This window comes from Eutrema salsugineum, unplaced genomic scaffold (assembly GCF_000478725.1).
Source record: "Eutrema salsugineum unplaced genomic scaffold, Eutsalg1_0 scaffold_6, whole genome shotgun sequence".
NCBI classification, from domain to species: Eukaryota; Viridiplantae; Streptophyta; class Magnoliopsida; order Brassicales; family Brassicaceae; genus Eutrema; species Eutrema salsugineum.
In genome coordinates, this window is record NW_006256547.1 from 4065481 (window position 1) to 4080784 (window position 15304).

Here is a 15304-nt window from a genome sequence, read left to right on the forward strand (position 1 = left end):
GATAGTAGTATCATCATCAAACTCTCCAAACTCTAAAATCATCACTGAGGCGAGCAAAATTTCTGCCAAGGATCGTGCCTGCGTCCTGCGTCCACATCGTGGAAGTTTAGGCTTTCCATGGATCAAGAGACGCTCAATATCAAAATACCTAAAACATCAGAGAAAACCAGGAGGAAGAAGAAGACGAATACAGATCACAAGAAGAAGATGAAAGAAGAGAAATGGAAGAGACATTTAATCAGAACCAGGATGGTTTTCCCGGTTAAGAAGATGACTTCAGTGATTTCCGGTGTCTTCAGTCGCAAGAAAACACTTGCAGGTGAAAACAGAGGAAAGAGAGATGGTTCTTCAGAAGAGATTACTGAAGCTGATGAGACCTTGTCTGTTGGTAAAGCTAAACCCAAGCAAAACCTACTTCAGAAGAAGGAGAGTTTTTGGGAAAGCGCAAGAGTTCGACTGAAGATACTCATCTTAGGGCGAAGATTAAGAACGAGAAAAAGAAGAAGAAGAAGGAGAAGAAGGCTAAATGAGGGTATTGGAGAAGATGAGCTGTGCAAGAAGAGGATACTTATGGGTGAAAGGTGCAAACCGATAAACCGGTCAGGGATTTTGCAGTATGATGGTGATGGCATCCTCCTACCCGAGCCATGACCGTTGATCGTCTCATATTGTTCATGTCGGTTTTAATTAATGGTAGTGTAGTTTCAATTTCTTGCCAATTTACTCATTAGTCACAGTCTTGTTGCTTATTCACTCTGAGAATTAAAGATAGTTATACAAACTTTATTTCTTACCATTGTTACCAAATTCAATATCATAAGAATCTTGAAACTAAGGGCTACATTTGAAGATCTAATAATACTGCCTAAACCTTGATAATAATAATCAACAACACTAACTAACCAACCTGGAGGAATAATGATGGAGAGAATTGAGATTAATTACATGGACATCTATGAGGAAGCCATTTTGGTTTGTTCATCTTTGTAACTGTTCTGGAGTTTGGTTGCTTGTGGTGGATGGTGAGGTGTTGATGGCTTCAGAGGGTGGAACAATCCCCCACTTGCCTTCAGCCTCGGTCGGTTCTATTACCTTAACTGACCCATCATTCAAGCCGACCGCAAACTGGTTTGGCTCTTGCGGGTGAGCTGCCACAACTAGAGGGGACAAGCTTTGGTTCCTGAGGAAGCAACGAGAATTAATATAAAAAGAAGTTTATAAAGCAGGTTCAAGACCGAATCTGATGAAATGTTGGATAAATTTACCCTTGAGGCAAGTAGGCGGATGGAGAGATACGACATCTTAATCTGAGAGTGTCTGCGTCGAACACTCCAATGTTCCCATCGCGGAAAGTGGTGTAGATCAACTGGCTGTTGCACGCATACACTGCTGAAGATATAGGAGCAGACAACGAGTCTTGTGGAATCCACTGAGACATGGAAACAAGAAAACATAAGTCAATATGTACAAAATTCAAAACAATTATTTGAGAATTCAGGTATGTATGATATTGCATTTTCCATTTTTTGTGTTTACATATATGGATTTAGAGAGATGATCTCATCATATTTACCTGTTGGATACATTCCATCTTGGAAGCATCAAATATCACCAATTGTGTCTCGTGGACTGCGAGGATACGGATCTGATCCACATGAAACTGAACACGTGTGTCTCCATTGGAGGCTTTTCCTGCTGGCGTTTGTATTGAAACGGATTTTCTCTTCTCCCATGTGTCAATGCTCCAAAAGCATATCTAAGAGAGGAAGCAACAGCAAGAGTAGCATCCTCTTAAATTATATAATCGAACGGTAGAAAATCGAACAAGGAAAAGGCACAAAATAATATAGCATCGTAGTTGAGATATTTCACTACAGGACAACAACATGACGCAGCATACACACCTGTGCATCAGCACCAGATGATACCAAGATATTGAGGGTTGTAGAAAATGCTAAGCCAGTGATGCGTTTCTGGTGACCCTTTAGCTTTGATTTGACCTGATGAAACACAGATGCAAGTGGAGTGAGCTCGTCATATAATTTTTTAAGGCAACATCTAGTAGGGTAAAAATTAAAATGTGAAGCCATATCAACCACTTCCTAAGAAAATGTTGACAAGTTTTAACTCGTCATAGATCATAAAAACAAGTCAAGTGGCAATGGTTCTATGGACTACTTACCTCATCCACTCGGACATTGTAGATGTGAATCGTGGAGTCCTCCATTCCAATGGCAATGATATTGTTGTCTTGAGGATGGAACGCCAAAAATGTTGATGCCGGTGGAGGCGGCATGAATGTTGTCATCACCTGCAAGGCCAATAGATTTCTTTAGATATTAGAACCACCAAAGGAGTTTTTAGGATTACAGTGATAACATGTTCAGCTAGATCTTGTGGCTTTAGTGGCCTTCTTTAAAGTCCATATTTACATGTAGATATATGTACCTTAAAAGTCATCATGTTGAACAACGAGACTTTTCCTCCAGCAGCCGACATGACATATGAGTCGTTCTTAGAGAGAGCTATGCATGGGGCCGCCTCTTCAAGGTTTACACCAGAAACATCGTTGGTCATGAGAAGACCACTGTTTGGTTGCCAATGCTGAGGAACAACACTAGCGGTTGCCTGCATGATAAACGGTACTTCAATAAAACTGCACACAGCATGCATTGAGCTCTCTCTAACTCTCGTTTATGCTTACCTTTCCACTAGGGTTCTGCTCACTGCGAACCCATTTCCAGAATCTCTGAATACCATTAAAACCTAGTGCTAAGATTCCAGAGCCGGAATTTGTATACAGAAGCCGAACGACCTGCTTTGCCATGAGAGGAGAAACGTAAGACTTAGTTTTTTAAAAAAAAATTAACTTTAGAGAGTAAAATATCTTTCTAAGAGGATTAATTCCGCAAACCTTTATGGAAGAACCAGCTGTATCGGGTAAAGTTGCTTGGCGACACTGGGTAGGGTCCAAGATTTCAGCTAATTGCCAAGATTTTGGTTTGTCTGTTGACTCATCGATTCTTGGCTTTGAGGGATCAACTCCATTCTTGAGGAAATGCCAAGAAAATATGTATTCAGAACAGAAGATAAGAATTTATAAAAAGGGATCCCTTATAAAACTGGTAAGAAAGATAACATTTAATGGATGATTTACCAGCATTGGTGAGAGTCTAACAGGAGAGCCTCGTTCAACTTTACAGCTGACAGATGCAACAGGAGCTCCAGGAACCTAACAGAATACCAACATGTGTAAACCGAGACAGCTTGCTACGACAGTGGATATAATGAAAGGAAAAGTAGACTACAAAGTTAGAAACGTTACAGCTTTGATAACAGAAGAATCGACTGGAGTCCTCATCGTTTCAAATGCTGAAGTTTCCATGGCTCTCAGAGATCGGAAACCAGCAGGATTTGCTAGGATCTTAAATCCGTTATCTGCCGTAGTAACGGCTAGAAGATTGCCTTCCCTGTTATATCTCAAACGAGGAAGAGCCTGAAGTTGAGACAAGTTAGCATCCAAACCTGAAAACAAGAACACCAAAGCAACAAGCCATAGGAAAGAAAAAAAGAATCGATGGGACTAACCGGAAGTCCACCCTCAGCATCAATGCTAGTCAAAACATTGATGTTATCCATATCCCAGAACTTGATCTGCCCATCTTCACCAACAGCCAGAAAGTGGTTCTTTGAGGTATCGAACTGGACCACACCTGCCAACTTTTTCTGAAACCCAAGATAGGTCCTTTTAATTGATCCTTCACTTTCGTTCCACTCAACAAGGAAAGACTCTCCCTCTTTACTCGTTCCACAAGAGAACAATCTGACGACAAAAAATACACGACAATTACATAACATCAGAAAGAACTAAAGCAGCAACAGAAAATAGATATTTTGAAATAGATAGATTTTAGTTTTTTGCTGAATCAGCAAATAAATGCAAAATATTTGGGAGAGAAAATGTATATTTAAGCTTACACACACACAAAAAAAAAAAAAAGATTGGAAACTCAAGGACACAACTCAGTATCTTCAGGAATAAACAAATCTCAATGAAGAATTTGAAGATTTTAGAAAGTAGAGTGAAGAAGAAGGATTTGATAAGCAGTTCAAAAGGATTAGAAGAGGGAAAATTTACAGCATTTCGGATCTTACCTAGTCCCATCAGCACTGTAAAGCATCGTTGTACACCATTTACCGGGAGCATCATAGTCAACTCTGGAACCCATATTATCATAAAGCCAGGCCTTTATTTTCCCATCTATGGCCGTTGAAAATATGAACTGAAATCCAAATAAGAACGTGTTATACTTTGGAAAAGAGCAGAATTCCATAGGCAGGATCTGTTATACGAAATACTATTGGGGTCCGTTCAAAAAGATGGACAAAACAATACAATAGATGATCGAATGCCACACCTGAATGTTCTCTTTGTGATGAGGGCAAATGGAATATACAGGAGCATCGTGACCTTCAAAGGTAAAATGCTTCCTACCTGAAACATCCCATACCTGTTCCACATTGATCAAGTTAGATAGTTGCAGTAGAGACGTCTAACAGTAAAACCCTGCAATTTTTATTCTCACCTTGATTAGCTTATCATCTCCGCAAGTAACTACACACAGTTGTCTGTTTGGGTTGGCGAAAGCCAAGTCGTTCACAGCACCCACATGGGCATCAATCTGTGAGAAAAAAGTGATCCAATTTTATGGGATATTGTTACATCACATTGTTTCTCATAGGCATCAAATGTATGCTCACCTCAATATGCTGGCGAATATCATTAGGTCCAGAGAAAGCATACAAGTGAATAAGATGTTTCGTATATGCAACCCCTGCACAAGAAGCGACTGAGACTGAGACCAGAGACCAGAGACCAATTAAAATTCCACAATTCATGCTGAGAAACTTACCAATGAAATTTCCATCTGGACTCCATGCCACGCGGGTGACAGATATTGGTGTTTCTTTAGCAACTAAAGCCTGAATGAGGCCCACGAATGGTAAATATAAGATCCTTGCACAAAAACTAGTTTGCTGATATGTTTTGTCTCATCACTTCTCACAGCCATATTGTTGAAATCAAGGCTTTTTAGATCAAACACATAACTAAAAAATTATTAGCTGTAACGACAAACCTGAAACTGAAGTGAGCAATTAGCCATATCCCATATTTTGAATGGCCTTGAAACCAGCTTTTCTCGGACAGCGAGTTCCCACAATGTGATTTCTCCGGTCGCAGACCCGACTGAAGGAACGCAAATGGTCATTCAGAAAGCCAAAGAACAAAAGAAATATAACTTTAAATTGAGTTTAGAGGTCGTATTCCAAAGTTGCAAACCCCCATACCAAGAAGTGACGTATTTTGCATAGGGTGGAACTCCATGCTTGTCACAGTGGACCCTTGATGCAACGCTAGAGCCGCCTTTAATGGTAAGTCATCCAACGACCATGGAGCTAGCTGCCTAGGAGCGGGATATGTCGCCTGGAAAATGATAAAAGCTAAGAATTTTGAGAAAAATGCAAGAATCATACAGAAAGCTGTCCAGAAAGGGGAAAAAAGGAATTTTACGTTACCTCCTCTACAGATGGGGCAGGGCGGAGACGCTTCATTAGTTCATGATCAGGATTCTGATAATCTACTATACCTGGCGTTGCTGGTGGTGTTCTTGGTCGCTTCAAGACTGACACTTTGGAAGAAAAGTAATTAGTCTAAGAATGATATAGAACGGGTAGTTTACTGATAATTTCCGAAAAAGAAGAAATCTAGAAGATCGTCACAAACTAACCTTGATTCTGAGGTAGAGGCATAGACGCAGGTGTGGCAACGGCAGCTTGGACAGCAGAAGCACCAGATGCAGTAGCCATCCAACTAGCTAAAGCACCAGCATTAGCAGCAGCAACAGCAGCACCAGGAGGAAAGGGCTACATTTAATACAGATTTCCTCAAATATGAAGATTTAATAGATTCAAAAACATGAATAAAGCAGTCAAACACTGAGGTTTCTTACACCATGAGCTCCAAGAGACGGAAAAGCTGTCGGCTTTGTCAAAGTTGCAACAGGCTGATTGACTGGTGAAGGTGCCAGAGGACCATTAGAAACTGCGCACGTATGGTCTGTGAATAGAGTTTTAATATCTGGGTTTGGCCTCGGATTCTTGCACAACTGGTGCTGCCAATTAAGGCTGCAAGAGAACACGTGCACCATGAATCCCCCAATAAGTAAGTCAGTAACATATACTATGGTCGTGAGGAGAGAAGAAAAGAAACACACCTTTGATTAATCAGAGTCCGCAGTCTCGAAGATCTCAAAGTAGGGAACATCAATTTATCACGGAAAAGAGGATTTGCTTCGATTAGCTTCTTTAATTCTACTAACATTATGCCCCGAGCAGTTTTAGTGTCTCCGTATTTGGAAAGCTGCTCATTTTCCCTACATAATAGAGAACCAAATTCCTGAATACCATTGTTGTCAAATTCAATCCATAAATGGAGTGTCACACTCTCTTTCATAGAAATGTCTACAAGCTGACTAGATTCCATATCTCGTACCTGAAGTTGTGCAAAGTTAAAAGTTGAGTAATTTCTTTGTAGAGTTCCTCGTTGAAAGTGGAGAAGACTCTCAGGTCCTGCACCAATATCTCAACGGCTTTGGCCTTATCTTGCCTGCAGAAGAGACATGAGATGAAATCACACTCTGAAACTACAACAAGAAGAAATGTTAAAAAAATTAGTCGTAGGTTATTTATATACCGATCAAGAGCCTCGAGATACTTCTGCTTTCTAATTTCAAAGAATATCTTCATTGAGTATCTGTTATCATCAACCTTGGTAAACCCAGACAAGTACTTCTCAACTTCATCCCATTCTCCAGCAAGAACTTTCTCATCGAAATACTTGGTATTGAAGAAGAATCCTGACTCTTTCTCGAGCCTGTAGGACACAGTAACAATTCAAAATCAGCAAATCCCAATTAAAAATCCTGTCTTTGCAGCCTCCCAGGGCAAATGAAAAACAGAAACTCCCTTAAGAACTCAGGCTAATCAAACATCAAATTCAGGATAATTCATCAAAAATAGGATTCTATGGATTCAACTGGACCTTTTCGATTACTTCTGAAAAATCAAATTACTTTTTTCTTTTTCGCTCTACTCTGATTCAAACACAAATTTTTCAAACTCCATAACCATCCATGTTTATTACACGAACAAGTGTTTTTTTAATAACGACATAGGTTTATTACGAAACAGCACTTTTAATACTAATCAAAATTCAGCATATTATATAACTCAATATATTTGGGAGTTTCAATTGAACTTCTTCTTCTTCATATATACAAAAAAAGACTAACCTGTGCACAGACTCCTTGAATTTCTCTTCCTCGAGAAATTGCAGTATGAGAAACACCAGCTCTCGGCTCAACGACGACATTTATTACAAGCTTGGAATCTCAAATCTGACGTCAAACAAGAAGATACACACAAAACACACGATTACGTCTGAATCCGAGCTCGGTGAGAGCTCTGGGGATCTAAACAAGCCAGACGAAACTGATTGGAGCCGAAATCACGACTCGGGTTTCGAGAATTTCTAGGGTTTTGAAGAGCTTGCTTTTAGAGAAATGGAGAGAATAAATAAAGGAGAAGATTGGGGAAGAGAGAGAAAGAGATAGAGAAACTTGACCTCGCTTTCTTGGACGCGTTCTTCTTCCAGAGAGAAAGGTCTTTCATCATTTACCGACTTATCAGATATAAGCGGAGCAGGCATCGGTGATATGCAGGTTAGCTTATAATGTAAGTGAGTTAGGCTATCTTCGAATGGAGTGATAAGCGGGCCTGGAGATGGAGTGGCGGATTCGAAAACAAAATTCAAATATTGTGAATATTCTGTGCACACGTCCAGTCTGGTCCCCACATTTCTCTCTCTTGTGATGTCGCTCTCAGCTTTCGATGCGCTCTTGTTTGGCTTTCTCATTTTCTCCTTCTATTCACCTTTTTTCTCGCGATATATTAAAGATCTCCTTTTCGTGATTTCAACGAGAACGTGTCATTTACACGGTGGACAAATTCAATATCTCACAAAGTCACATCTGCAAATAATAATAACTTCAGTATCTTTTTTTAAAAAAAATAAAGACATTATATAGCTTCAAAAATTTTGCTTTATATACTGATACACATTTAGACCATTGTAAAAAAACGACGAATAGCATACTCGTAATTTTTTTTTTTTGGCATTCTTTGAAAATATTAACCTAATGTATTCAGTACAATCTCAGAAACAGAGGACAAGATACAACAAACAGAGGTCAAAGCAAAACAAGAAATTCAAAAAGAAGCAAAAAACAGAACATCAAATTACAAATTAATATTTTACATCTCTGTCGAACATATCCTTTAGCCAACGGGATGATTTATAAAATTCGAATTAAGCTACTAATGAAAATGAAAGACATAGTAAACATTACATACTTACATATTTTAAAAGTTTTTTTATCATACCAAATAAAAGTTTGTTTTTTTTTTTCTTTTGAACAGCCTTGAGTTTGTATATAAATTCTTGAGTTGTATACGACATCATTTCATCAGATTAGATGTTTGTCTAAGCCTCTTTCTTGTATTTTGCATAAAAAATGGCGATTTTTTTATCTCAAGATTCAATACTATTATACTATCATTGCTAATTGATAGATTTCTACCATTTTATCATTAAAAAGAATATTGCATTTGGCTTCCGGAGAAGAAAAACATATCATCACCATCTTGGGACATGAGTAAGCTATCATGCACCTTAGATCTTTTTGGGTCAGAATTTCTATGCACTATTAAACATATTTAGAAAAACTGTTAGAAAGTAATAAATGGAAATCGGATTTAGTTGAAGTCATCCTTACTTATGTTTTTCTCACAAGTGAAGAGAGAACAGAAAATACAAATAGACGAACAAAAATAAAACGATTTCGGCCTGATTAGTCGAGCCATCAAGTAGGCTCGGTACAGCCAAACGAAAATAAATTAGGCTGTGATTTTGGAGGAAAATGATTGGTATATCAATTTGTGTTGTAAAGTCTCTTTTTGGATATGGGCAGCTTCTGCAGCTTCTACAGCTCTCACCAATCAAAGCTCTTCATTATTATTGCTGGAAGATATCATCAACGCGGCTAGATTAATATGAAAAAAATGGAAATATTGAATCGGATCATTTAATGAACAGATCATATGCTCCCAAAAAAGGAAATTAAAACCACACTCCAATTTCTATATATACAACCCTAGACCTTCTTCGTGTTTATTATTCACTATTTTACTTGCGCGCTAATTCATCCCCACCAATTCTCTTGTTCTTCGACAATGGATTCTTCTTCTTCGACAAAGTCTAAAACCAAATTGTCTGAGAGATATCAAACCAGTTTCAAGAAAGCATCCTTCTCTTCCACTATTCCAGCTTCAAAAAAGAACATGAATATTTCTATGAGAGAACAGACAATGCTCAACAAAGCCTACGAGCTCTCGACTCTATGCGACATCCAAGCCTGCGTCATCTATTACGGTCGCGACGGAGAACTCATCAAGACATGGCCCGAGGATCAATCCAAGGTCAGAGCCATGGCCGAGAAGTTTCACAAACTAAGCCACAATGAAAAACGCAAGAAAAGCACCAACCTTTCTCAATTTCTCAACAAGAAGCTCAACGACGAGAAGAAGAGATCTCTCGATCAAAACGACAACAAATTCTCAGATAAAGTCTTAGCGATTGAGCATTCGTTGGAGACTCGTTTACGGATATTCCAAGACAAGCTTCGGCTTCTTCAGACCAAGCCAAACCAAAGCCTTGCGGTTTTATCCGATTGTGGTTCATCCTCAAGTACCGTGCAAAATCACAACTTTATGGATTCTTCTGCCTTCTTCTCATCGGATATATCTCCTAATTCACTTCTCATCAATGAACCATCGATGATGAATTTATCAACTTCACTGATTAACGATCAGAGCCTTGCGGCTAATTCATACGGCTTCACAACACATTTATCTCCGTCGCTAATTGAAGATCCTCATCATCAACAATGGACTCAAGATTCATTAACGAATAATCAGAGCAAGTTTTCAATCTTTCTCTATAACCATGACAACAACAGCTTCTCTCAACTCGGTGACTCTGTTTCAAGCTTTGACCAAGCGACGGCTCCTTTAAGTATGGATTTACTTGGGCCACAAGGTTTTAATCTAAGAAGCTGCAGCAACAACAACATGGTCATTCCTCCTCAGATGCAGAACTAAACCCAGATCAGTTCGGAGGGTGGAATCAGACACCATCTTTTGGATTCCAATGATGTTATCTTGTTATCTTTTAGGTCTGATCTTCTGACTAGGTTCTGCATTTTATTTGTTAGTCTATCTGCCATTGTTCTTCTCGAACCTGGAATTTGTAATTTGTCTGTTTTCCCTCAGCTGCTCTATCTTTTAAATTTTTTTTCCATAGTTCTTAAATCTAAGCTATAAGATCAAATTTATAGACTTGTCGGATAGTGTGGGGAGAAGATAACGAAAATAAAATCGCTCAGAGAAATAAACGAAACTTTATTACGCTTTAATGATAAAGATAAGTAAAGACTTATTAAATCTGGTCTGGCTCGGATTAGAAATGCATAAAACTGTAATAAGACTTTGGGGTTTGATGGACATTTCCGCCAGTTTCTCGGGAGTTAAGGATATCCTGATCTCTTGTCAGAATGTAGACATATATATATATATAAATATATAATGTTGTATTTATGAAATCCGATTCGTATCCTCTTGTTTTAGCTGAGCACTGATCTCTATCATAACACGAACATAGAACCGCTACAGCAGTTTTGCAGCCTGTCCTATTTGGAAGTGACGTTTTGGCAATCCTACCTGGAAATTCTGCCTAGCTAGACTTCTTGAGAGCTTTCCAAATCTAAAATCACTCGTCATTTTGGTCGTGATGACTTGCACACCCCCTAGAGTTTAACTTAAGAAACGAGTAGTTGTTTCTATATTTATTCATTTTATGTTTGTTTTTTTCTTTTCTAATAGGATATTGGATATGACCAGGGAATATGAGCAACCAACACTCTCATCGGTGCCTCGGTGTTTGGTGTCATCGCTCGAGTATGTATAGATAAATAGCATATTCCATATATATGGAGTTCCTACTGAAGTGGAAGTGGAAACTTTTAGAGATTTCACTAGTTTTAGGAAAATTTGTTCTGCCTTGTTCCATGCTAGAACAAGGATCATGTCCTGTTGAATTTGGATTTTAGTTTTGTTGATTATGATGTTTATATGAGCTATCCATAATAAAAGCCTGAACACGCTAAAAAAAACCATTTTTTGACTCATTGTTCTTTGCCCTTTGACCAAGGTAATTATCAAACTCTGTCGGTACCAACTATACAATCAGGTGGTTTCAGATTTTACCTAATTCAGAAGATGTTTTGCTTCTTCATCGTTTCCTTCTCTCTCTATTGATTTATAACTTTAAACTCTCATTGCTTTCTGGTTCAACATACATAGATCAAAAAAAGATTAGGGGACCGGAGATAGATTCACGGATCTTGAATTCAAGTCAGAGGTAAGTTTGTTTTCATCTATCTGTAGTTGATTAATTTCTCTCTTTGTTTTGTGACATTTTTTTTGTGTGCGTCCAGTAAACCGAATCAATGGAATCTCACTTTCCGATTTATTGAACCGGTTTTCTAAAAAAATCACCATAACTGGTTGTATAGTTATGGGCCTCTTATGCCCAAATTAATGGGCTCTTTTTGCCCCAGCATGGTGCAAATTTCGACTTTTCCTATTTCCCATTGCATAGAAAGTCGTATAAGCTCTAGAAACTAGCCAGTGAAAAATTACTCAATGGGGCTGGCTGTCACACAGAAAAAAACACTCAACAATTGTCAAAATACTCAAAGATTTTCCGTGAATTTTTCACAAGTTCTCTACTTCTTTTTCTATTTTTCCACGACACCAAATGTGTAACGATTGTTTTCTGATAAAACAATACCCAAAATTATAATTTATGCTACTTTTGTGTTCTTAAGCTGTTTATAAAGTATTTGCTAGTAATTTCTTAATCATATAAATTAGTGTAAATACATTTCATCATCTTAGCAGAAAAGGATTTAAAAAAATATATATATATATATATTGCACATAATTATTTCGGTGAGGAATAAAAAGGCTATTGCAAGCTATGTTGCGAATGAGAGAAGTGGAACAGAAGAGTACGGTGCACAAACACGGAAAATCCTTTATTTCATTGCACCGTCCCACATGTGATTGCTGGTCGCCACGTGTTGACCACTGGATGGAAAGTTTTTGAGCTTTTAGGTTTGGGCTCGCGAGTGGGTCCAGCGAGGACCGAATTTTATCATGTGGTTCTCGAGTCTCAACTAAGGTTCGGTTGCCGAATTGGAACTTCCCCTTAAAAACGGGAAGCGATGAACCGAGCGTCTCTAATTTGCTCACACCAATATAGTGAAGAGTAGTGATCCTCTGTTTCTCTCGTGTTCGTGCACATACATAGGTCACATGACTCATTACCACGTAGGCTTCTCAGATCTAACCTAATGATAAAATTAAAAACTTTCTAGTTCCGCAAAATTAGAAAGATGCGTGAAGATCTTTTCGTCAGTTGTTCTATTTTTAGTATCTTATTGTTTTTAAAATACACTAGTATTTTTAAAGATAGATATTTAAACTATCCAACCTGTCTTTCATTTTTTTACCGTCAAACAAATAATTGAATTGAGAAAATGAGAACATAGAAAAGATTTTATGTGCATGATTGTTGCCGACATATTGGGGATTCATCCAACGAATACAGAAAATCAGTGTTTGTTGTTTTCTTGTGCGTGATGGGTCCCAACCGGTCATACACAGTCCCCATAAAGTTGGTCCCACTGTATGTTCCCTTGGGGAATGTGAAAAACCCGAAGGTTCATGCCCAGTTTCGTCACGGCGTGTCTAATTATTGCGACCTGATCTTCGATCCGGTTTACTCACTCTGTCCAAAACAAACTACAATTATCTTTATCAAACCGGAAATATATAGTCATGAAAGATAAACTAATCAAACCAGACCAATCAACCGTCTACCGTGAGTCCGTGAGCTGTCTATTCGATCAAAAATAGTAGTTTATAACAACGATCATACAACTTATACTATTCGAGATATTTGTGTGTATTTTTTTGTTCACGAAAGATATTTGCGTGTGATTAATGATTTTTATTAATATTGCTTTCGTTTGAGAGAGTACACGAAGCATCTCAAACGATCTCTTTCTATTAAATTATATATGCATGCACCTTTATAAATAAAGTATTGCTTTTTATAGTTTCAATGATTTAGGTACAACACATGGACCATATTATCACATGTCACAATATTATATAATTGTTTATATAGTTTACATTATAGAAACTGTTTATCCATACTTTAGAATCCTTATGTTAAACGTGTATGCTATACGACCTACGTACTTTATATGTATTTTGCATGGTCAGATTTGGTCCACTAGGCATTCACCCATTCAAGTAAGTATTCTCAATTGGAGTCTTTGGAGATATGGTAATTAAAGTCGAGACTTCGAGTGGTAGAGTCGTAGAGGACTCGATTTATCAATAACAAAAAATATACCGCTCATATCTGTCTCTGTACCTAGATTTACAAGGATCTAAGAAGAGTTAGAAAATACTTAGGCTTCTTTTTTTTTGTTGCCAAAAGAAAAGAGGCTTTTAATACATGGGAAAACAACATATAAATTTATAGCTATTTTTGTTTACCAGCAGCCGGTCCACGAAGGTCGAGATGTGAGAATTTTAATATTGTAGAACGAATTTGGAATTGCATGCGTAGGACATTTCTTTTTAATGACGTATGTCTTGTGGGGTATTAAGGTACAGTTGCAAAATATATACGTTTAAACATATATGATATCATACTATACACTAGATATAAGTTCAATAACTAGACCTCAAAATTTATAAAAATTGAGAGATGAAATTAAAGGTTTATTGCTAATAAAACTAAACACCTTTATTTGTGGCCACTAGTAGAATTCGTTTTTAAAACACTGAACACTAGTAGACTTATTAAGTGACAAAAGTATTAATCGTTTTTTCACGTAATATAAATTAGGTTGAGTTTTATCCTCACTCAGAGTAAAAAAAAAAGGCATAGGGACTAATTTGTAGTTTTTTAATGGAATTACAAGCGTTTGTTAATGTCAAACGTTTGGGTTAAGGCAAATAACAATCAGTGCACTTCCTTTTATTAGACTTTATCAAAAGTTAGAGAGCATCATTGTCAAGTCATTTCTACCAATTTCATGCTTTTTCTCTACCATCTTGTTTGGTCGGTAGTCAAAATCCGTTGCCAAAATATAATCTCTAAGATGTAATTTACACACCAAAAAAATAATTTTACAACACTAATTTTAATCAACTGAGTTAACTTTGCAACAATAAATATGACAAACTTTGAAATTAGTTTGGATATTGACCTAAACATCATTTGGTTAGAAAATTAAATGGTATGTAGTTATTTTCTGATTCTAGGACCCATAATTTTACCCGGAATTTGATGTCAGCCGATAAAAAAACTGTTTAATTGATATATTTAATTTGTATGTATATAATTTGCTCGTGTATTTAAATGTCACTTTTAAAACAATATTTGTTTATTTTACTTTTAAATCGTTGTCGTTGACATACGGGAATATAGTTACCACGATAATCATATGACGCAAAGCCAAATAAAAGTAGTAATACCAATCATAACAATTTTTAATTATATTATATCAATCATACCATCATCAAATAATATGATGATATATATCATATATGTATATATGATTGGATTCCCTAACTATTGAATTTGATTTTATTTACTCGCTTGCCCATCTTTTTTTTCTTTGCCTCTCACTTACCTAATTTATGCCAATTAAAATGATTTTATACATTGTTTTTGCTATTATTCGTATAATAATTGCATAACCACAACGGAACTGTTGACATTCTCTTTCTAGGGATAATGCTAAACAATGTATATATACATAAGTATGTAATACGTTAATTTCTTAATTTTCTTATCTTGTTCGTTAATAGAAAAATAGTTAACCTTTGACTTCCGCGATAGCTGAAAAGAAAAAATGATCAGAAAATAAGTGAAAAAATCATAAGCAGTGAAACTTTTTTTATAGAAAACATTTGATTTGTTTTCGTTACTGTGATACTTATTGAACTTTATCTACTTTATTTGACCCTTCATGCAACGATT

At 37.0% G+C, this 15304-nt stretch overlaps 3 protein-coding genes across 5 annotated transcripts; 2 read left to right on the forward strand and 1 right to left on the reverse strand.

Moving 5' to 3' along the window:
- The first annotated feature begins 117 nt into the window (after positions 1-117).
- LOC18012492 lies at positions 118-651 on the forward strand. Its single transcript, XM_006394865.1, has one exon. The coding sequence runs from the start codon at positions 118-120 to the stop codon at positions 649-651; it is 534 nt and encodes a 177-aa protein (XP_006394927.1).
- A 124-nt stretch (positions 652-775) lies between these two features.
- On the reverse strand, positions 776-7698 carry LOC18012287 (topless-related protein 3). Of its 3 annotated transcripts, none has more exons than XM_024151896.1 (25): positions 7353-7698; positions 6755-6934; positions 6554-6667; positions 6276-6434; positions 6012-6186; positions 5790-5925; positions 5578-5684; positions 5350-5485; positions 5139-5248; positions 4914-4983; positions 4762-4835; positions 4587-4682; positions 4419-4511; positions 4156-4283; positions 3589-3823; positions 3326-3496; positions 3158-3232; positions 2915-3049; positions 2705-2815; positions 2449-2628; positions 2183-2311; positions 1905-2000; positions 1574-1756; positions 1266-1429; positions 776-1180 (listed from the first exon to the last, which is right to left on the reverse strand). In XM_024151896.1, the coding sequence occupies exons 1-25, from the start codon at positions 7430-7432 to the stop codon at positions 979-981; spliced, it is 3339 nt and encodes a 1112-aa protein (XP_024007664.1). In that variant the 5' UTR covers positions 7433-7698; the 3' UTR covers positions 776-978. The 3 variants fall into 3 exon arrangements, with proteins under 3 accessions (XP_024007664.1, XP_024007663.1, XP_024007661.1); XM_024151895.1 differs by having other exon boundaries at positions 5578-5690; XM_024151893.1 differs by having other exon boundaries at positions 4762-4983; positions 5578-5690.
- Positions 7699-9351: 1653 nt separating this feature from the next.
- On the forward strand, positions 9352-10278 carry LOC18012288 (agamous-like MADS-box protein AGL93). Its single transcript, XM_024151065.1, has one exon. It carries the CDS (start codon positions 9352-9354, stop codon positions 10276-10278), a length of 927 nt encoding a protein of 308 aa, XP_024006833.1.
- The last annotated feature ends 5026 nt before the right edge of the window (positions 10279-15304 follow it).

Excerpts from the sequence above, each read along its gene's own strand:
- LOC18012492 (XM_006394865.1), top strand. The coding sequence starts at position 118 with ATGGATCAAGAGACGCTCAATATCAAAATACCTAAAACATCAGAGAAA.
- LOC18012287 (XM_024151893.1), bottom strand. The coding sequence starts at position 7,432 with ATGTCGTCGTTGAGCCGAGAGCTGGTGTTTCTCATACTGCAATTTCTC. Across the intron at positions 6,187-6,275 it reads CGGACTCTGATTAATCAAAG|CCTTAATTGGCAGCACCAGT; the intron begins GTGTGTTTCTTT and ends GTTCTCTTGCAG. Across the intron at positions 5,691-5,789 it reads GCCTCTACCTCAGAATCAAG|TGTCAGTCTTGAAGCGACCA; the intron begins GTTAGTTTGTGA and ends TTTCTTCCAAAG.
- LOC18012288 (XM_024151065.1), top strand. The coding sequence starts at position 9,352 with ATGGATTCTTCTTCTTCGACAAAGTCTAAAACCAAATTGTCTGAGAGA.